Source organism: Leptonotus elevatus, chromosome 15 (assembly GCF_054856555.1).
Source record: "Leptonotus elevatus isolate MCC_2025b chromosome 15, RoL_Lele_1.0, whole genome shotgun sequence".
Classification (NCBI taxonomy): Eukaryota; Metazoa; Chordata; class Actinopteri; order Syngnathiformes; family Syngnathidae; genus Leptonotus; species Leptonotus elevatus.
Window position 1 is genome coordinate 10,080,258 of NC_141253.1, and position 22,715 is coordinate 10,102,972.

The window sequence follows — 22,715 nt, forward strand, 5'->3', positions numbered from 1 at the left end:
TGGGGATACCCGGAAAAAAAAAGGGAAGCTAAAGCTAGGCTAACCACAAACAGCTCCTTTAATTGGCTGCAGAGTGAACATTATCAAATGCACCTTTCTCATTACGAATTCATTCAACTCTTTGCTACATTGTCTTTTAGCCAGCAGGTTGTACCCTACGCGGCAGGCTTCCGGGGCTCAAAACCAGGCCACTGGTACCACTGGTGGCGTCGGAACATTTTCGCCCCCCAGTTCAAGCGGAGGCGGTCCGTTCTCCAGCCGAACTGGCTTCCTGCGTCGCTCCAACAACGGCAAGATGTCAAAACCCCCCTCAACCGGTACCGGCGGGCCCAACTACCCGCAGCAGGGTGCCAACTTTGCCAACTACCAAAACTGCACCATCGTCCGCTCTCACGTCCCTCATGGAAACTATGGATACGTCTCGGCGGCGCCCAAAATTCTCATCTTCCCCATCTTTGTTCAGGTGAGTCAGTTTCTTGCCGGGACGTTAATTTCCTTTTGCTATCAATACGCTAATATAACTCACCTATGTGTGTAAACAGCCTCTGGACCTGTGCAACCGAGCTCTTATCGTAACAGAGGAGATGATTTTACATGAGAGCAAGCATCACTCGCTCAAGGTAAGTTAAACCTATTATTGTTTGTTTGTATCATTCAATTTTACTTGAATAAAGTTGGAATGTTATGTCAACAATACATTTTACCGGGGGGAGAGAAAAACACTTTTGTCAGAATTAATTTGTAATTTTACTTCTCAATTTATTTATTTTTTGCAATTTTGTGATAAAATAAATTCTCGATTTTACTCTTTTTTTTTTTTTATCCTTACAATTAAAAAAGCTACTTTTTTGTGGTTTATTTTACAAGAGAATTTGTAATTTTAGAAGAAATTTATATTATTATTATTATTATATATTGTAATATTTATTGAGAATAAAGTTATAGTTTTCCAGTTGGAAAAAAGTAGGAATATTTAATTACTTTTTTTAGTTAATTTTTTTTATGGTAAAACAAAAAGTGGTAAATTAACAAAAAATAATGTGTGACTCTGCCTGTGGGATTGGGGGAATCTACTGCATGTGCATATTAATCAACATAGCAGAGATGTGGGGATGACACGTAAATGCCCCCCCCCCCCCAAAAAATGCAAATGTCCTCATTGTGGGACTAATAAGTGATCTTAATAATAATAATAATAATAATACCCAATTTATTGGAAAAAAAAAGTCATAATTTTACTAGGAACAAAAGTTGTAATTTTGCTCCCTCCCTTTATGTGGGGAAAAATAAATACATGGTATTGTATAATGATTCCACATCATATGATTATATTTCTTAATACTGAATCCTGATGGTTCTTTCATTGCATCGTCTATCGTAGGTTACCATATTCGTCTACTCAGACTTGATGTTGGTCACGAGAGAGGACGAGCTTGGAAAGTGTAACGTCCTCCAAAGCCCTTTGTACCTGCGACACCTGCGACTACAGGACGGTATGTTTGGATGCAAAAAAGTTCATGCTGGGAAACATTACGGTAGTTGTGGGTATCACTCAGTATTGCATACTGCAATAATGATAAGAAGAATAAACTTGCTGTTAAGTGAACCCTTTTATAATAAATCTAACCTGTATAAATTAAACTCAAAATGGACACCACGTGTTGTACCTCACTACAAGGCAGCCAAACTGTGATTTCTTCAAGCCAATCAGCATGAAATACCCATACCAATTTTTTGCAATTTTTTTAATTTGAATTTGACCAAAGTTGTCATTTTATGAGGGAGGGGGAAAAAAACATTTAAAAATGAGAAAGTTGCCATTTTACAAAAACAGGCATGTTAGTGGGAATAAAGTCACTGTCATTAAACACAAATAAATCCTAATTAACTGAGCGTAATAGTATTTTTGCCAGGGAAAAATAGAAAGAAAGACAAAAAAAAAAAAATTCAGTTTTATTTTTTATTTTTTTTACATTTGTGTGTATTTTTCGTATTATACAGGGTGCTTAATAAGAAATGAAAAATTATCACATTGTTTAGATGTATACCAGCGGTAGGGCTTGTAAGTGCATTGCATACGCAACGTAAACTCTGTATGTTCCACATACTGTAATTAAAAGTACAACATTTAAAAGCAGTTACAGTGTTAAAGAGGTTTAAAAGTAAAGTCAATAAATAAATAAATAAAACATTGCATACTATAATGACTACGTACATACGTACAGTGTAAGAACAAACATTTTGGAAAACATGGTTTTAAAAATACTTTTAAAGACCTTAATCCTAGGTACTGGAAAAGAGCGTTTTTAACCCGGATTTAAAAGCATTTACACTTAATTGGTACTTTTGAATCTTTATTTATTGACATTGTTCACTCCGACAATAAAGGACACCAGTAAATCGGGGGACCATATTATACACAAGTACAGAAAAGAAAACGTATTTTTAAGGGTGATTTTTTTTTACTAGGAGAAAACGTTTTTATTTTATTAAGTGAATAACAAAATTCAGAAAAAAAAGCTTTCAATTTATAATGTTCTGGGGTTCGGGCATTATTCTCAAGGCACAATAACTCGTGTATTGGTTGTCATGATATTGTCCCGATGTCCCTGACAAAGTCTACAGACATCCATGAGAACATAAAAACATAGACAAAGACTTTGTTACTTTATTTGTTTAAGTGTGTTCGAGGCATGTTGAATGGCAAAATCCAAACACGCCATTTAGCAGTAAACCCTCCTTTGACCTGAGGATATTTAGGGAACGACATCCCCGCTGAGTTCCTGCTGCTTTGTCTTTTCATTGCAGTCCCCAGTAAACAGTCACCTCCTGTGCCAGTGCACTCCGTAAACTTGGCTGCAGCCAATGACAGCCTCATGTCAGGACTCACTCTAAATATTTGTCTGTAGTATAGACATGCACAGCAGCCAGTAATATACTTGTAGCTCCACCATCTTGTTTTTTCCCCCTTCCAAGCAGCACATTGTTTCACATGGATAATACTGGACACCATTGTATTACTTTGTACTCTATTGTTTTGACTTGTCACAAATCCTTATTATGAGTGTCACACTGTCCAAAATCTTTGGGGCATGATATTCTATTGGACTAAGTGGAGGCAATGAGGTGGGGGTGAGTGAAATAAAATTACTTGAAATAATTAAAAATATTTTTTTGTAAATATAAAATCAAATAAAATGCCTAATAAAAAATTATTCATGCCGGTTGAAAATAAAATACAACACAGAAAACGTAAACTTTTAAATAATTTATGTTGATTGTCTATAAAATAAATTATTTTTGGATTGAAAAAAAAACATGAAATATAATGCAATCATTAAAAAATATATAAATAGATTTATGTTAGTTGCATACAAAAAATAAATTGCGAAAAAAAAATGTCTTAAAATAAAAATGAAAAAATATAATTAAACAAAACAAAAATGAAATTGAATTAAATTTGATTAAAACATAATTTAATGAAATCCAATTCATGTTGCCTTAATTTCAATTACATTAAATCAAATTATGTTGAGTGTAGACATTTTATTGCTTCGGGCAGTGTTTTTGCACTGTAAAAGTAATTAGTAGTTATGTCAATCTGAGGTCACTTGTCACATCATCTGAGGTCATCAAGGGTCACATTCAGGTTTGCTCCTCACATTGTATATATATATATATATATGTGTGTGTGTGTGTGTGTGTGTGTGTGTGTCTGTGTGTGGATGTGTGTGTTGTCATAAGCGGACACAGTCACAGCCACACATCGCCGCCCTGCTGCCTGCTTGTCATTGTTTTTTTGCTTCGGCAGCGTCAGCCAGGAAAGAGGCGCCAGTGGGGGATTGTGTTTGTTTCAACTGTTTTTGTGTGTTAATGTGTAAGTGTATGTGTATGTGTGCGCACACACACACAAAAGAGCCAGCCAGGACAAGTTCAATGCAACAGCTGTCCTGCGTTCCTGTTGACACGATACTTAAATGTTAAAGAGCATGGGAAACAATGAGCTTTAGGAACAATCTGTAAGCAGAAACATTCAGCTGTCAATTAAGTTTTCTAATGGATTTTCAGCCAATTGTGCATATAATTATAATTATTGAGGTGTTTCTAATATTTTGCCGCTCTCATGAATAAAAAAAAAAAAGCCAACCGAACTATTGTAGCTGTGGAAAAATATACAATAGTGACCTCTGCTGGTTGACGTCGGGAATAACGCCTTCTTCATACATGCATGGCTTGCGGTTGTGTATTTAGTATTTACCTATTACAGCAGGTGCTTATCTGAATTCATTTATTTTTTTATTTCTCCGTATGTGGCCTGGTGTTGTACACAGTTTTTACTCTGCAATAGTGAGTACTAGATGCGCATTTGAATGGATTTATTGGAGAGGAGGCCTTCATTTTTTCTGACAAATACTTGTGTACTGGTATTCTTTATTTCATCATATAGTTGTTTGGGGTGTGTATTTACCCATCTGCAGAGAGTACCAGTCGTTTATTTGAATTAATTTATTTGAGAGGAGGCCTTTATTATTTTCCTGACAAATGCTTGAGTAGAGCTACCTTTTTTTTCTTCATATAGAAGCTGTGTACTTGTATTTAGTCATCTGCAGTCACGCTTACTTAACTTAATTTTTTTTAGAGGAGGCCTTAATTTTGTTCCCTGATGAATACTCATAGGATAGTGACTAGGTGTTAGGGTTGTTCTTTGACGCCACTGCAGTGAGTACATGACACTTACTTCAATTATTTTTTATCTGAGAGAAGGCCTTTATTTTTAACTGCTTGTATAAGGGTAGAGCTAGTTTTTATTTTTTTTATTTCTTCATATAGCGCATGACGTGAGTGTTATTTACTGAAGTGCAGTCACTTATTTGAATGATTTTATTGGAAGGGAGGTCTTTATTTTTTCGTACTACTGTACCTCTTGTTGAAAACATGTCTGTAGTAAAGGTAACTGCAGCTACCTGTTTTTTCTTTCTGAGAAAAGGGTGGTTTTTATTTGAGGTGAGGCCTTTATTTGTTACAAATACATCACAACAAGCAATTAATCGAGGTGAAGGGTGAAGATAGTACTTCTTTTGTGTTTCTTCATATAACACATTGGTTGGGTATTTCTGAAGTGCATTCGCTCATTTGAATGATTTTATTGGAGTGGAGGTCTTTAATTTTTCACATTACTGTACCACTTGTTAACATGCCTATAGTAACGGTAACTGCAGCTACACCTGGCTTTTCTTTCTGAAGGGAAAAGTGAGGTTTATATTTGAGGTGAGGCATTTATTTGTTTACGAATACAACACAATTAAGCGACAGCATATTTGACAATGTAGGTCACGATTCAAAGAATGTTATTTGTAGTAATAATCATACCAATAGAGTATGAAAGGCGGTATTAAGGTGTTGTTTTTTCTCCCCCCCTACAGATTATGCTGAAGAACTCCGATTCTACCTTATTCACATGACCGAGGTAAGACCCTCATTTACCAGTGTGTATGTGTGCATGCATCTATGTGTGTGTTTGTGATTGTGTGTACTGACGCTGAGCCAATAGAGTTGGCCGTTAATCACATTATTGGTAAGACACGCAGATTAGCAGAGTTTAATGAAAATGCCTTTTCCTCTTGTGTAGCTGTCACGTTCAAAACATCTGCACTGTGGGTCAAAAAGAAGTCAGCTAGAGTGCGGGAAGAAAACAGAAGTGGTAGTTGAAGTCATTGTTAAAAAAAAGAAAAAAAAAGAAGGTATTCTCTAGTGGCTTTTGTACCTTTGATCATTTAGTTCTCAGCAGCATTGATTTAGCATGGGTTGGAGCAAAAATTCAAAATCGAGAAATATACTCAACAAAAATATAAACGCAAACCTTTTGTGTTTGCGCCCATATGAGATGAACTCAAAGATCTAAAACTTCTCCCACATACACGGCATCACCATTTCACTCAAATATTGTTCACAAAGCAATCTTATTGGTTCACAAATCTGTGATAGTTAGTGAGCACTTCTCCTTTGCCGAGAGCATCCATCCCACATCACAGGTGTGCCATATCAAGATGCTGACCAGACACCACGATTAGTGCACAGATGTGTCTTAGACTTAGGTGCAGTTTTGTTTTATTGGGGGGGGATTCTGACTGTTTTCTACCAGTCAGTACTGACTGGTTTTCTGGGGTTTCTTGATCAAAGTGAAACCTGTGCAATTATTCACTATATTTTTTCAAGCAAACTTTTAAGTTATTAAAAATGCCCAAATTATGTTTATACCACTTTCGCAAATGTTATGTCCAATAATGTGTGGAAAACAACTGTGTGTAAAGGGAATTATATTCATCATAGAATCATTGAAGGATACAAAGCGCCTTAGCATCACGACACTTGTGTTGCTTACAACTTGCATTTTCTCCAACTTTTGCCGCTGCACACATACACTACACAACATGCTGCAAAACCTCTTTAGCATCTTATGAATGTTTTAAAGGCTCCCCCTGCTTTTTTTTTGTGCCCGAGATTCCATACAGATCAAGAGGAGTTTTGCTATCTGTCCCACAGGCTGGAAAAAGAGAAAGGAAGTGGCTACATAGCTTTCACTCCATCCAATTAGGAAAGAATATATAAATAGCAAGCTCTTACGTGGGACAGCATGGGACAGCAGGAGAAGGCCAATGGCACAATTTGATTAGACATGTTATCGTAACAGCGTGGAATTGGAATGTTGCATCCAGAATGCCCCCAAAATGCTAGCATAACTGGAAATAATGACTTTTTCCCCCTCCCCACAACTGCAGAGAGAGGCATCAGCACCAACCCTTGTGTTAACCGAAAACTAGCGCTAATGAGGCTAGCACACAAAGTATAACAACCTGTCAATTCAAAATGTGAATTCCTCATGTTGATCTCGTTATAACCACATTAGCACCACTACTAGCACAAGAGTTAATGTCATGGAATTGATGAACTGAATTACTATTCAGTAACGTAAGGTGAAGGTCATGACTAGCGAGTCACTGACTCCTCTGGAGTCGGTTATAGAAATATGACCCCAAAATAGAAGATTAGCACATATTTCAATTTTGACCTAAATTGAACCATTTATTTAATTTATTTAAATTTAATTGACATAAGGTGTTTATATATTCAAATGGACGGCACACTATGTGATGAATTGAGGCATGCTGTCAATTAGAGAGGAGGAAATACAGTAACCTACTTTCATGGTACCCTCAAGGAATATAATTATTAGAAAGTAATGGAGTTGCGATGTTTGCTAGGATACGAGGTGGTCGTTTTTGGGCAGTACGTTTCTACCACCCTAATGTCTTCTAGCTGGTCAAATTGTTAGATAATATTGCTTGAAAATGCTCTGCTAGAGCTGTTTGCAGCCTCTATTTATAATATATTTATGATAATATATACTTGAATCTCATTACGTCAGATTTTTATATATTATTATTTAATAGACTGCTTGTTGTCGTGGTTGTCTACAACTTTTAAAGTGCTCTATAAATAAGTTTGCGATGATTGGAGAGTTGCAAGCTGTGTCTTTTATTTATTTATTTAACCTTTATGTAACCAAGTTCCTCCCATTAAGATTAAAAACCTCTGTTTCAAGAGAGACCCTGCCAAGATTGGCAACAGCAAAAACACAAAATTACAGACATACAAAGAGAGACAAAGTACATTTTGCAAGCACAAAATTTCTGATTTAACCGTTTATAAGTCATATCTAAGAATTAATTGTTCAAACAGCAAAACTAAAATACTGAAATTCTGTAGAAAGGGCTTCCATGTCTTTCATTCTAGATTCAAAAACGTAAAAAAAAAACCATTTAGGTCATCTGTGAAACAAATTCCAGGCTGAAGGGGCAGCGTACCCAAAAGCACCTTCTCCCAATTTTAATCTGAGACCAGACCAGGAATTGCCTTAAAAAATAAGGGTGTGCCAGTGATTGAGCCGACACCCTGCGGGTTGTCAACACAGGTCATTCAGCCTAGATCACAACTCACAATGGTGAGACAGAACTTTACAATTTGTAATGAACCTCAAAGAGGCAAAGTAGGCAGTATCAACCAACTGTGCTGTGGCGAGAAACAGGTTAAAAAAAAGGTTGGAGTGCTGCATTTGACACATTTCGGCCAAAATTGTTCACATAAATGATAAATAAAAGTGGACCTAGCTTGGAACCCTGCAGCACACCTTGTGAACAGATATATTATGTGAGCGTACACCATCAAGATAGTAGCAAAACCAGGCAACAGCTTCTTCTGAGAAGTTTTAAAACAACATGGTGTCAAATGCTTCTGACACATCAATAAAAATTGCAACACGGTGTTGTTTCCTGTCAAGTGCTAAAGAAAGGTCATTTGCCATTTTCAGCGCAGTTGTGACAGTGCTTTGCCCTTTTCTGAAATCTGATTGATATGGTGATGAAATATAATTGGTGTATAAAAACTCCTTTAGTTGATCACTCACAAGACAGTCAAGGATTTCAGCCAGTGGTGACTAATTTGATCGAGGGCTGGTGTTCAAAAACACCAGGGTCACCCCTTTCAATAACGGAAGGACAAAGGCAGACTTCCAAATTCTTGGAATTTTCCCGAGTGACCCCTAGGTGTCTCTGCGGCCGCCGGTAAAATCATCTGCTAGCTATAAAACATAAGAATCAAATAAATATGGTCCTGTTGTGTTTTTTTTTAGCATCTAGATTTTTTTCAAGGCCTTATTGTACATTGTACCTTGTACAGAAAAAGGCACACATTTGACACAGAGTAATTTGTCTTTTTTGATAAACGAAGAACATGTGATTCTTGGTGGTCTAAAAGCAGTTCAATCAGTACAATGCTCTGCTCCAGCTAAACTGTGTTAAAGCTTCTACGTGTATTATTTGTGTCTTTGGGGAAGAATTACAGAGGCGTGATATGCATAATGTAGCTTTACTGACGGAATAATTGTGTAAGCAAAAGGGATGTAACAATATCCAAATATCACAATACAATAAATATCATGATATGAACCTCATGATACGATAATATAAAAAAAAGCTAACGATACTCTATAAAATGTCATGATATTGTAAACAAAACAAAAAAATAAAGCTCATATTGGGGAAAAAGGACAATATTATGTTTTTATACATAAAAACAACTGACAAAGAAATAGGCTTGGCCTTGTCATGCCATGTCATGTTATTGTCGTGCTCTTATTGGCTTAGCGGCACAAAATATTATGGTCTAAATAATTCACAATGCTGCGTTCAGCTGAAGCGGTCGAAAAGTAATGTTTTCGACTGAGATGTTATGAAAAATATTAGCTTGTATGACTGATTTATGGGAGTGCTAACTGCAGCAATGACAAAACATTCCTAATTCAAATTAAACTGCACTATTGAACTAATCACCAGAGGGTGCTAGGACTTCACAAATGGTATACAACCTTGCCTTTTTACAGATGTGCTTGCTTTTAATATTGTGACATGACGACGTCGATATCGTGGCACTTTTAATATTGCGATATCACGATATTGCCGATATCGTTACATCCCTATAGGCTACCTCTAAGACATTTGTGAAGCTGGTCGTCAAGTGGTTGCGTAATGTTGCTTTAAAATGCTCTGCCTTTGCAGTAGCTTCTGTTGTTTGAGTGTTCAGGTAAGGTTTATGTTGTTATCGCCTCTTCTTTGATTCCCGCTGTGGTGCTTATCGCTATCATGTACACAGTCATCCATTCATTGAGTCAGCAGTTCATCTCACAGCTCCAGAGGCAAACAGCCCATATGTCATGCGGTGGTTAGTGATGTTGTCTCTGACAAGTGCTGTTTGAGAAGGACCTGCTTTATCCCTCCTCTTGTCTCATCAACCTACGGCAGCGTTCGTTAATCTCTGAGCGGTGACAGAATCTTCACGAGAAGTGCTGACAGATGGTGTGCGAAGCAAAGCCGCGTGAGGGAAATATGTCGAGAGAGAGCGTGAAGGGGTCCTTAAATAGACAGCCTGTTGAGTCGTTTGGCCCGGACAAAAATGGAAGTTTAAAGTACTTGAGCGACCATGACCCCTCACCTCAGTGTTTGTGTTTACGGCAATGCTGGAGGTGTTTGTAAGAGGTCACGCACACAAAAACACAAACATACACATGCAGATAGAGAATTGGCAAAAGGAAGGAAGAAAGAGTCAGCTTTTTGATTTCAGCATGACGTGTGGTTAATACAGTCCAAATGGACGAGGGGTGTCCAAACTACATATTTTTTTGTGTTAGCTTAGTACAGATTAATCTGATTTCGCTTCTGATTCTGATTCTGCTCAGTTCGGGGACAATATATGCTTTGCATTTCTTTACTTGCATCAATGGTTTGGTTTTAGTAAATGAAAGGTTAAGAAATGTAAGAAAAACACCCCTGACATAGTCCAGTGATTCTTAACCATTAGGTTGGGCCGCGAGCGCCATCTAGTGGGTCGCAAAGTAATTTCAGTTATGTAACGCAGGCTTTGTACACGTCTAGCAGGGCTTTTTTTTTTTTTTAAACCAAATATTTCCTCCCGTGTAGAAAAAGCTATCTGTAATATTGCCTGTTAGTATTGTGCTAAATTCATTCATAATTCTCCGTATTCTGTTTAGCCACGCTGCTGACAGCATATTGTGGGGCGGGGCAGCCAAGCGCAATGGCTCCTTCGGGTTACTGCACGCAATCGACGACGGTGTTCCAAAATTAGAAACAGCGTCGCGGAACTTCCGTTGAATGAGCTGCTCTTGACGCTCGCAAATGATGCCAAAAATATGCAGGGAAGTCATGCAGCACGTCGGAATTTCATGTTTTCTTGTATTTCCGGGTTTTGTTAAGCGTTCGGCCCTTGTCAATTTTGTCCAATGGGAGCACAGATCGTCACGCGGGTCGGCGTGATTACGCAATATAGTCCGCTTGCAAAAAGCACAGTGAACCGCACCAAACGAAAAAAAAAACAATCAAATAAAGTCCGTTTTAGGTCCGGACCAAACAAGCGTACTTAAGGACTTTTCTGATCTGAATACACCCATAGACGAATGGACGCTGCAATTATTTCTGTTCTCGCAGAATTACTCACCGTTTCTTTGTTGAATGTTGAACAGCGAGAGGCGCTTCGTGCATTCTTATTTAGTAAAGATATTTGTGCTTTTTTTCCCCTAAGAAATTGATTCCGGCTTGTTGGGCATCTTATTGGGTGTTAACACATAAATAAATTTCATTGATTGTATCATGTTATTTGATAATGATTTTATAAACCTTAACTAGATTTAGATTTGGGCCCCAAGGTAAAAAAGGTTAAGAACCCCTGACATAGACACACAAAGCTGCTGCCTGATTAAGTCTGTTCGTGCATAAAATTATGATACACTTGTTGACTTTGACTCCCCTTTTTCTTATGTGACCAAATTCTCAATTATGCTGCTAGCAAGCAGTATAATTGAGGACCCTAACCCTTAAACATGTTCTTGTTTGAATTGTGTTACCTGGTCCAAAAAACGGGACGGGAAGAGAAACGATTCCCTCCTGAATTTGGTCTGTTCTCCTTCTATCTTTTGTGTGCTCTGCTAAGCGGGAGGTCACCTTATTTTAGCAGGTGCTTAAAACGGAACGGATCTAACCCAGATTTACTTGTGAAAGAAAAATGTGTGTGTCTACGGGAAGAAAGTGGGCTGGTCTGTGGAAAGTCAAGTGTGTGTAAGTGTGTCAGTGACGCAGGAGGAGAGAAAGTAGAGATAGGGGCCCCATAGGTAAACCAGCGAGAACACGGTGAGGTAAGACGTGTGCCGCCTTTGAGATCAGCGTCCGAAGCGGGAGGGTCATCACCGGCTTGTTAGAGCAAGTAGTCATGGGGAACTTGGCTGACCGCACAGTGCCCAAGAAGTGGTTGTCCAGGGAGGGCAACTCTCTCGAGCAACACCTGCTTTCTGACACTGCAGATGTAAGTGGAGCTCATAGAGATAAAATGATGTTTGGATCGCAGCATGTTTTTGATGTATGTGTCATATGTGTCATGGACTAAAATACCTCCAACCAACATTTTTGTCAACAAAATAAAGCAAGCTTTTAAAAAACAATAAGGAACTGAAACTACATTTTATATTTATAAAACGAACCAAAGCTAACTATAATTAAAGCGAAAAATGTCCTTTATTTTCATATGGGAGATTTCGGAGTATTTATTTCGGTATTAGTGTATGGCTGTACAGAAGAAAGAAGGTCATTTGATTATTGTACTTTACTTTAATACTTAGTGACCTTTTCTAATCTCGCACTCCACAAATACACCTTTAAAAAAGCTAAAACTAATACTAGAACTAATAAAAACTAAACAAAAATGAAGCATTTTTGAAAAATAAAACTAACATACCTGCTCTAAAAACTTAGTAGAAGAGTAGTAAAAGTAAATAAATTTTAAAAAACTATACAAAGTAAAACGAAAAATAATTTAAAAAAAATTAAATTATAATGAAATATCAATAACTATTGTAACCTGTGGGTAGTAATAATTTATGTAATGTGTTTATGTTGGAGGCCTCTCCGTGTAAGTAAGAATACTGTGTATTCGTATTCCCAGAAATCCCCATTGTTACCATGATTGTGTAAGTGGCCCAGCAGAATTGCTAATGGCTGAGGAAATGTCGAATGTTCTGCTTAATCACACAGATGAGTACATTGACTGAATGGAGGCGCATGCATTCTATAGTGTCTTTGCTTTTAACAATTTAACATGAGAGACCAGTTCTAAATTACGAATATCATATTGCTGGTGTCGAGACAAATCCTTGTACCTCCAAAAGAATCCCTCATTAGGAGATCGCAAAAACGGTATGTTTGTTCAACCATAAACATTGTGTTGTCAAAGAAGCAAAGCCGCTTTCAACTTTTAAGATTGGTCATTAATTGGTAAAAAAAAAATACCACTTGCACGTGTAGACTGACCAATAGTATAAGTTTGTGAAAAAATATTAAATTGACCAAATTATGACACAGGAGGGTCTGGCCCAACGCCGGCGATATGAATAGAATGTCATTATACAGCAATGTGACAATTTAGTAGGAAATCATAAGTTATGCACTTTGTGACAGATTTGCCCCAATGCAAGTGGACGGTAATAGCAAAATGTTCAAATTCTTCAACCAAAATAAATAAATAATACTGGCTACTTGGCACAAGGTTTTGAGACAATCCCTTGTGAATGAAAACATACTGCACGGTGTAGCACTATATACAGTAAGTGCATTCTATTACCTTATATAAGTCATCGTGATCATATTACATTTTTTATTTTGGGACTATGACGGGTTTTTTGTTTTCTTAGTAACCCAATTGAGTTGATTCAGGATTCGCCTGGTTAAACGGTCAATATTACTTTAGCAATAATTTTGAACAATGTAAAAAAGATCTCTGGCATAAAAAATGATACATTCCTTCTTGTGCAATAAAAGTGTCACTGGAATAATCATGTGAACTGAATGAATGGTTATGATAGTGAATATCATAGAAAAATAATGCCATTGATCAGAAACTGAAATAGCAGAATCCCAGCTGGGTCAATCATGTGCTAATCATCACCGATGACGTCTATAGGAAGGGCCCAGGGCCAAACATTCCAGTCTACATGCTCCTTTGCTTCTTTTTTAGGCCAACCACAGAAAGGCTGTGAAGTGGAAAGGCGGACAAACAAACTCGAAATAGATGAAAGAGTGTGGGAAAGGCATTGAGGCAAATTACATTCTGTGCTCTGCTTTGGAAATTGTTTGGGGAAAAATGCTTTGTTTTGCTCCATCAGCTGCTCAGTGAAGTTATCAGGGATTTTCTGTGTATTTGTCCGCATTTTTTCTCCATTAGTAGCAGAGCTGCCAACTGTTTTGTTACTGACTTAAGTCACTGAACGTCAGCTCCAGATAGTTAAAAAAAAATACAGTGGCTAACATTAGCACCGACACAGCGGCATATACTTTCGGGCCAAGTTGCTGGCCATTCGGCCTACACAGTTCATATGCATGCTATTGTTGTGCGCTGCCCCAGCTCCCTTCGAGCTACGGCTAGCTAGCTGATGTGGCTAAACAGGATACAGAGCCGCAAGTTCACTTTGCGTCTGGTGTCAACACAAGTCACTAAGCATCGCCTCCATGACAGTGAATAAGCTACAATTGTGATTTGTATCGTTATCACAAAACAAGGATGGGAAGAAAATGGGAGAAGCCATGCTAATTGCTAAGATATGACAGACGTAGACGTGAAGCGTCAAAATAAGTGATTAGGTAACTTGTCACGTAGGTCTGGCTGGAACCGCGTAATAGTGGAGTGTGACCAACTTTGAACAGCTGAAATCTCTGATCCAAAAGCTTTCAAAATCAATTTCTAGCTCGAGCTTCAACATAAAACAAAAGCACATGATGGATGCCTCAAGCCCATTTGAAAACGGATTGGTATAGAGATGACAATAACAATTACTTTTATCTTTTGATCTCTCCCTCCTCATCCATCTTGTGTTCATCGATAGGGCCCTGGCTTTGAAAATGTAGAGATGATGGGCTGAAAGTTGTAAAACATCAAGAAACGTGCCGAGTGATTTGACTTTTTGCTACCTTAAACATCGTTCACCTCAGATACTTTTCAATGCTATGTGGAATACAATCCAAAATCAATCAGTAAAATGATATTTAAGCGAATGAGCCTGACAAAAGAGCAAGACCACATCTGGCGACACTAGTGAGGGCTTCAAGAGGCCACTAGCTGCTTTAGCGTCATTAGCTCTTGTTAACATGACACTTGAGTGGAAGCCTCTTAAACCCGTTGAGTGGCACGGTTCCAAGACACATTAAATACCCTGCTGTGTCGCTCTGCAAGCACCCAAAGAGACTATTCCATTTTGTTTATATGCTTTGGTACACCAAATGGTCTTTGCTGTGTGACTGTGAGGCAATGGCCTGGTGGTGTGCTGTAACTAACCCGATTGTGATGGAGCGACAAGTCATCATGCTGTGACTAATGGGCAATGAATGACGCCTCTTCGTGTGACCATGTGTTGTTTTTTCACCAAGCTTTTGCATATATTTTTTTTAATCTTTCGAAGCCTTCTATAGTAAGAAAGCAACCATGCAGCGTATGTCTATTACAGCCTTGCTTTGTTGCCCTTACAGCTAGTGTCCAATCTTTGCTTGTGTTTGTTTTGCTCTGCATCCTCTCGTCTATCTGTCGCTCCCCTCTAATGCATCGTTCTGTTCAACTAACATTTTCAATAAATATCTATCATAATACAAATACAGTAATTTCTGGATATATAAGCCGCTTCTTTTTTCACTTGCATTCGACACTGTGGCTAATACAAAGGTGTGGCTTATTCATCAGATCACAATGGTGGCGCACTATAAAGGAGGCGCAAGAGCGTCAGGCAGAGCAAAACAAATCAAGTGAGCCCAAATACAATAGGAGAGACAGAACGAGAGCGAGACAATTTGCTCCCTCATTATGGAAAAGAAAGTAGCGGGAACCTGGTGTGTTAACATTAAGTCGGTGCGGCTTATTTTTGTAACAAACTTGAGTATTCCCTAAATTTAGCTAGCGCGGCTTATAAACGGGTGCGCCTTATAGTCCAGAAATTACTGTAACCACAATGGCAGTATACGAAACGCCACTGATGCAAAAAAACAAAAACACAAATCCGTTCCGGCATAAAATGTATACAGATCTCCGTTTTGCATGAATTACGGTTGGGTTGGCATGAACGCTCCATACAGAAACGAGATGTGCAAAATCCAGTGAACACACGCTTTGCAGCCTTCATACTCAGTGGCTTGCCTCCATTGTGGTCAATATTCTCCCAGACTATAGGAGGCATATGAACAACACCTCTCCACATTCGAAGTAGAAAGCAATTTTATATATACAGTATACCATGGTGATTTTGCACTTTAAATAAACTGATTGATTGATTGATTGGTTGATTGAATTCCAAGATTTACTGTTTAACCCTATAAAGCCAAATGTATCATATTAAACACAAGACATTTTGAGCCCTCTATTTCACGAGTAAAATATTTTTTTCCCATTCAAACCCTGACGTATATGATTTGACACATGCATTATAAATGTACAAATTTAAAACATTGTGACGAATGTATTAAATATGACACAAATCCAAAATCGTATATGGTATTTGATTTAAAAAAAATTATAAAAAAAAATTCAAAATGACTAATAAATCTATTTTCAACGAATCCGAATGTTCTCTTTTTTCTCATATAATTTCATGGTTCAGGCTTTATAGGCTTAAAACAAGCAGACAAACCTCACAGCATGACTTAACGCACCTTAGCATCCTCTAATGACAGGCTGCAACCACGGAGATTTACAAGCTTCTGGCTTCTGGTATACCACCAAGACCAAAACTGGTTTCAATCACATCTTCTGGCTGTTTTTAAGAAAGCATACAAGAGCATTTACCAGCAGGGGAGATTGTTATAATATATAGGACAGCCACGGCCAGTGCACTCCTTCAATGTTACGTTTGGCCTCTCTGCTGCCTGCTTGACCGAATTTCTTCTTCAATTTTGGAGAGTCTGTTTGCCTTACAAAACATAACCTTATTGAGGCTGTTGCTTCTTTTGGTTTGAGTGTTACAAAAAATCAAAAAAAAAACTGAAAGCACATCAATAATTAATTTGACCCGTTGTTGAAGAAGGTAAACAAAGACATATACTGACAGGGGAGATGGTTGTCGCCTTTTGAAGAACCTGACCGGTACTTGCCAGAAATCTTTGAAGCTCTTTTAATGTTACTGCTAGTCTCTTTGGAGCCTCTGAACCAGTTTTCTTCTCTCTATTTTTTCCTAAAATAACATACTGATTAAATCACATGCTGACAATTTTTCTAAAGATATTCAAAAAGTCTTGAAACCAAGCACATTTCGGCCAACTGAAAATCAGGCTGAAACCCGTTTTGACTTGCAGTCTATCTATCAGCTTCTGGCTACAACTGAGCATGTTTACCACCGAGACTGAAATTGGTATCGATCGACTCCTCTGGCTGTTGTCGAGAAAAGCAAACAAGGGCATTTAACAAAGGTTCCTTGAAGGCATACATACATCTGACGTGAAGATTAAACACCGTCCAGCTGGCATATTTGTGACTTGAATTTGTACAGGACAGTGAAAGTATGCAAATCAGCGCTGACGCATGGTAGGTGAGCGGCAGTGACATGCTGAAAACTCATCCGCCAGATGGCTCGGGAGGAGGCCCTCAACCAGGGAGCACTTTCATCAATCTGATTATGCTGCCTTTATTTTTAGCTCTTCCATGGCAGTTACCAGCGGCCATTCATTGGATTTTGCCCCATTAGCTTCTCATGCGGACTGGTAGCGGGGTCACAAACAAGGAGCTGGACGCTGGACTCCAGCCACCATTTTAGCCTGAAGTTCTGAAGTCTGTGAGATGCTGCTATAACTAACAATGTAAAAACACACATCTACTGTATCTTGGAAAGAACTTCTGGAAACAGTTTGGAAAGGAGCATTCGCATTCAGAACAAAACCCCCGAAGGTCACTGGGTGACCATTGCATCTGTTACATTAATCACAGGCCAATCAGAGTAACACGTAAAAGGAAACTATTAAAGCATCTGGTGTCTTTTTGAAACCGTCTGTTCTGATGAAACTGCTAAGCCAAAGTGATCCTTGTGGCTTACTTACAGATCTTGACAGTATCGTGATTTAGCATAGATTTACCTTTTGGCGGGGTTATACAAACAAATAATCAAAACAAAGCCCATCAAGTGTGTTGATTTTATTGACGAAACCTGCTCCGCCGGCATTCATTTTGGCTGTCGTCAAGAAAGCAAACAACGACATTTTACCGACAAGCGAGACCGTTGTCTCATGTAGGATTTATTTGTTAGAAATCTTTCCATTTAACACAGTGTTTGTTTTTATTTTTAAAGACTGGAGGATATTCAGAAAAACAGGAGGAAAAATTACCCAAACAAATCTAAGATTTTTTTTGCAGAATTTTTTTTTCCAGTTTTTCTGAGTAATTTTTCCTCCTGCTTTTCAGAATAATTTCCCCCCTGTGTTTCTGATATTTTTTTATGACAGAAAAAAATATGCAGTAAAACCAGTCTGCAGTCTCCATACGACTAAATCATAAGTGTTTGAGTTAAAAACAAACAAACAAACAAACAACAAACTACTGTATGTAGCATCCAAGAAGTACTGTGCAGTAGCTACATTATATGTGCATGCATGTGTGATTAACATTTATCAGCCCCTTTTGTGCTGTGACAGTCTTAAACTGGCTGGCTCTAAGTGATGGATTTCATAGAACATTAACACTGATCCCTGTCTGCTTTGCCAACGTCGCTAATTCATCATCTCGCTGTGATGTCATGAATGCTTTGCTTTCTGTTGTCTGTTTTAACACGTTTGCCCTCCACAAAAAAATCCTTTTGTTCTCATACAGTCACATTCTTCATGTGTATTTTGCCCACTGCTTGTTCCACTTAGTGAATATCCTCACAGATGAGACATTGAGGGTGATTGAAAAGGACAGGGAGCAACCAGGCAGGATGTGATGAATCCCATGTTGTCGGGGAACATGAAAATAAGCAACGGCATCGTGATTCTCTACTAAGCGGGGCAGTGAGCGTGGAGACATAACCCTGAAGTTGATCTCAAGAGGGCTTGCACAAATTGGAACAACAAAAATCGATGCTATTTATATCCCGACTTATGTCCAAAAATGTCGGGACTCAAATGTTTTTGCTAGAAGCGGCACACCAAGATGTCTGCATGTTCTTCTGTTTGACATTGTTCCCATCAAAGCCTGGAAGCCGTTTCCAATGGGATGCAAAGTGAAGCTAAATGGCACTTTTGGTGGCGTGGTAGAAGCAATTGGAGCCATAACATCATTAGAAGTTTCATAAAAAGACAATAAATGATTCATGATGCCAACCACAGGAGAATTTAAACTCTCGTGGATGAAAAGCTCTCAGACCACCAGTTCCACCGTCTTGACCGCTGATTGTCAAATATGTACTTTCATGCATTTTCCCAGCAGGGCTTTATTGATTTGTTGGTCCACATATCAAATTCTGTCTCAAGTGCGCCCCGGCCATGATCTAATTTCACTAATGCTTGCACATTTTGCCCGGCCAGAGCTTCTATCCAGGCTGCTGTGTCATAAAAACTGAGCCCAAATGGACATGCAATGGGATATGAATTGCCGTACCATATCACATTCGAAATGAGACATTTTCCAACCCCCCACAACCGTGGTGGACGTTCCACACTGCAATTTGTGCCAGAATTCTAAAGTAACTACTTCAGGAAAGAATCCTTAGAATTTTGGCACAAATTTCAGAATTCATAGCCGTTAGTCTGCATGCATTGAAGTCATTTGGATCAGTGACTTGCCATAGCCAGCGGATGTGGCTGCGGTGAATAAAGCTTTACAACTTACCCAATGAGATCAAACAAAACTTTTATATTACCAGAAAATAAAAAATAAAAAAACTATTCAGACCAAAATCTTATTTTCAAGGGTGATTTGGCTAAGAAGAAAACAAAACATTCAGCATTAACTTAAATGACCAAAAAAAGAAGAAGCTGTGATTAAAAAAATAAATCACTTTTTTTTTTTTTTTTTACATTCTTACAAACGTATAAAAAGATGTTAACCATGTTTCCCTGCTCCAACACACACATCAAATGACAAACTCACCAGCAAGCTCTGCGGAGGCCTCATAATAATCCTTATTATTAGATTTAGGTGTGTTGGAGGAGGGAGACAAGGAAAACAGGCTGGATAAGGGCTTTCGAGGACTGGAATTGAAGTCATATTTTGACAAAAAAAAAACAACTAAAGGAACAAATTAGGGATGCACGATAATATCGGTGGCCGATAATTATCGGCCAATTTTACGTCAAACAGATACACCAGATAATAAAGAAATCCGCCGATAATAATAGACATGCCACGTTGGTCCATCTCCTGTGGTTGTGGCTCAAGTTGTGCCCAACTCTTCAAACCCTGCCTTCGTCTATTTTAGTGTTGCATATTTGTGACGTCATAATGCACGAGAACTCGTGTTCACAGAAGATGCATCATGGCGACACGGCAGTCGCCAGTGTGGGCTTTCTTTACTGTGTCTACCCAAAATTACCGGTTGTCTTTGAAGCAGAAATATCAATAAACTTCATGGTGTTGTACACAATGTTTAAATGTATTTGTACATGTTAGACTTATAGGACTCGAACGTATTTTTGTATTCAAGTTAATTTTTCAAATAATTATCGGCTGACTTCGGTTATCGACATTGACACTTTCTAAATTATTGGTTTATCAGTACCGGTTGAAAATAGCATTATCGTGCATCCCTAAAACAAATCCTTAAGATGCATGGAGATGGAGAATACAAGAACACAACACTTTCTGAATTCAAGGTGAAGAGAGTCAGATCCGATGAAAAGGCTACTCTCCATCTTCATTTTGTCCACCAGTAAACCCTAAAACTACGGCTTGAATTTGAAATAAAATATGTCATATTTTATTTTTTAATAAAGAAGGGTTCGGTGAATGCTCATAGGAAACTGGTGGGGTTCAGTACCTCCACCAAGGTTAAGAACCCTAACCCAAACCCTACCAGTCCCAAACCTAACCCTACTAACCCTAATTCTATGTATCACACTAATCCTACTAACACTAACCCCTAAACCTAACCTAACCCGTTCAGTTCCAGCTAAACCTACTAAATCTACTAACCTTATTAACCCTAACACAAATCCATTTTATATAGAGCCACCTTTTATGTATTTGTTTGAATACAGTCAGATTTGACTTCATACCCAAATTTAACCACATGCCGTCTTAATCCTCCGCCCGTCTCGTTGCTCACCTCTCTCGTTCTCTCTGTCTCTCTTTGTCTCTCCACCCTCAGAAGTGCGACTGCCTGCTCAGCCTGGAAGCGTACTCGTCCGAGCAGAAGCATCGCGTGTGCCAGTGCCTCAAGGACAACATCGACAAGCAGCTCCAGCTTCAGAGGAGGGAGCCCGCCGTTCAACATTTTGACCAGGTACGGACACTCGTGGCCACGTCCAGTGAGTGTTCTCCCGACTCATTTCCGGCCTAAAACAGGATGCGGTTTAAAACATGAACATGTGTGTGCGCATAGATTTGCATGCACAGTCTCATTCACATGTTATCTCAATGAGCAATGTGTTCTTCTTCTTTCAAATCGACTTGCTTCCTGCCATTTTTTTTTCGGTATTTGGTGTTGACCCGGGCTGTGGTCATGATGTTTACGCTCTAGGTCCAAGGTCTTCAATAGGTGGACTGCAGCCCTGAACTGATCCCAGACACCTTTCTGTACAGACAGACCCACATCCATTATTAGATTGGACATTGCAGTCGAGTAGTTAATATATGCATGCAGAAAATATACCAACCAATCAAAAGCATTGTCATTCCTCAGCAAATCATATGCAAAGCAGCTTTGCGAGTGGAGCAATCGGGTGTGTGTGAGGCAGGTACAGTTGGTGGTGAGGAGAGAAGTCCATTTTAGGAATTAATGTTGTTTTAAAAGAAAACAGTGATGAAAAAAAATCGGTCCATAGGGACATATTGGGACAGTATTTGCTATCTGCTAGCTAATTTAACTGCATTGAATGATTATAGGTTCAATTTTCCACAGATTATTCATTTGTTCGTCCTTGTTCCTGAAATTAGCTTAAAAGAGCAAAGTTACACACACACACACACACACACACAGGTTTGTCTTACTATCTTAGTGGGGACATTCCATTGACATAATATATTTCCTAGCCCCTTACCCTAACTTTAACCATCACAACTGATTACATAACCTTACCCCTTACCCTAACCCCAACCAAAATCCAATTCAAACATAAACTCTAAAAGCGAGTCTTCACCCTCAAAAAGAGGTATTGACTTGTGGGGCCCATCAAAATGTCCCCACAAGGACAAGTCGGTCCCCACTGATAGTTAACCCCGGAATATGGGCCCCCTAATGTAGCAAAATCACATTTGTTCCGAGCAACAAAATGTGGACATCTTAACCATTGGCAATGGTTTTAAGTGGAACATCCCATCCAAAACATGGACTTGAGTTGGATGTTTTTTTTTACATACAAATCACAGTACATAAACAAATATCACATAATCAATGGAATCTATTTCATGTTTTTTTTGTAAACACTAGCCTTTAAACAGTTAAAATATCCAAAAATATAACTTGGGCACCCCCAAGTGCGAGGGCCCTCTTTCTTCTGAACAATGACAATTAGTCACCTTTTTGATGGCCGAAACTTGCTTGAAAGCGCATGTACAGTATCCAGCTGTAAATGTATTTTAGGGACTCCGAACATGACCCCTGAGAACTCCCTCTGTGAAGCCCTGTAGAAACTTTGGTAGCTATCATAACATTATGCATGAAAAAGTATCATATGAGAAAAAATATATAATATAAAACTATTAGGTACTGAATTACAGTGCACATGCTATGCCTCGACTTTGAAAGAACTGTCCAAAACAGGACCACTATAACTTTTAATCAAGGATTTTTGCTCTCGGTGGATGAAAAGCTACTTGTCATTTAATTCCTCCTTTGTACTACAAAGTACCTGTATTGTGCTTTGAGTTTCCAACTTTCCTTGAAGTCCCATTCAAAATTATCTTTGGCTAAATTAGCTAAAACTGCAATAGCTGAT

At 38.5% G+C, this 22,715-nt stretch overlaps 1 protein-coding gene across 7 annotated transcripts in view; it reads left to right on the top strand.

The window, feature by feature from the left end:
• Window positions 1-22,715, top strand: part of rgs3a (regulator of G protein signaling 3a) — a 116,291-nt gene that overhangs the window by 36,097 nt on the left and 57,479 nt on the right. For all 7 annotated transcript variants that reach the window (XM_086096597.1, XM_086096596.1, XM_086096599.1 and 4 more), the window contains 5 exons: window positions 141-463; window positions 543-620; window positions 1,382-1,493; window positions 5,424-5,467; window positions 20,927-21,061. In XM_086096597.1, coding sequence (XP_085952723.1) covers window positions 141-463; window positions 543-620; window positions 1,382-1,493; window positions 5,424-5,467; window positions 20,927-21,061 — 692 coding nt within the window. The remainder of the gene's footprint in view (window positions 1-140; window positions 464-542; window positions 621-1,381; window positions 1,494-5,423; window positions 5,468-20,926; window positions 21,062-22,715) is intronic.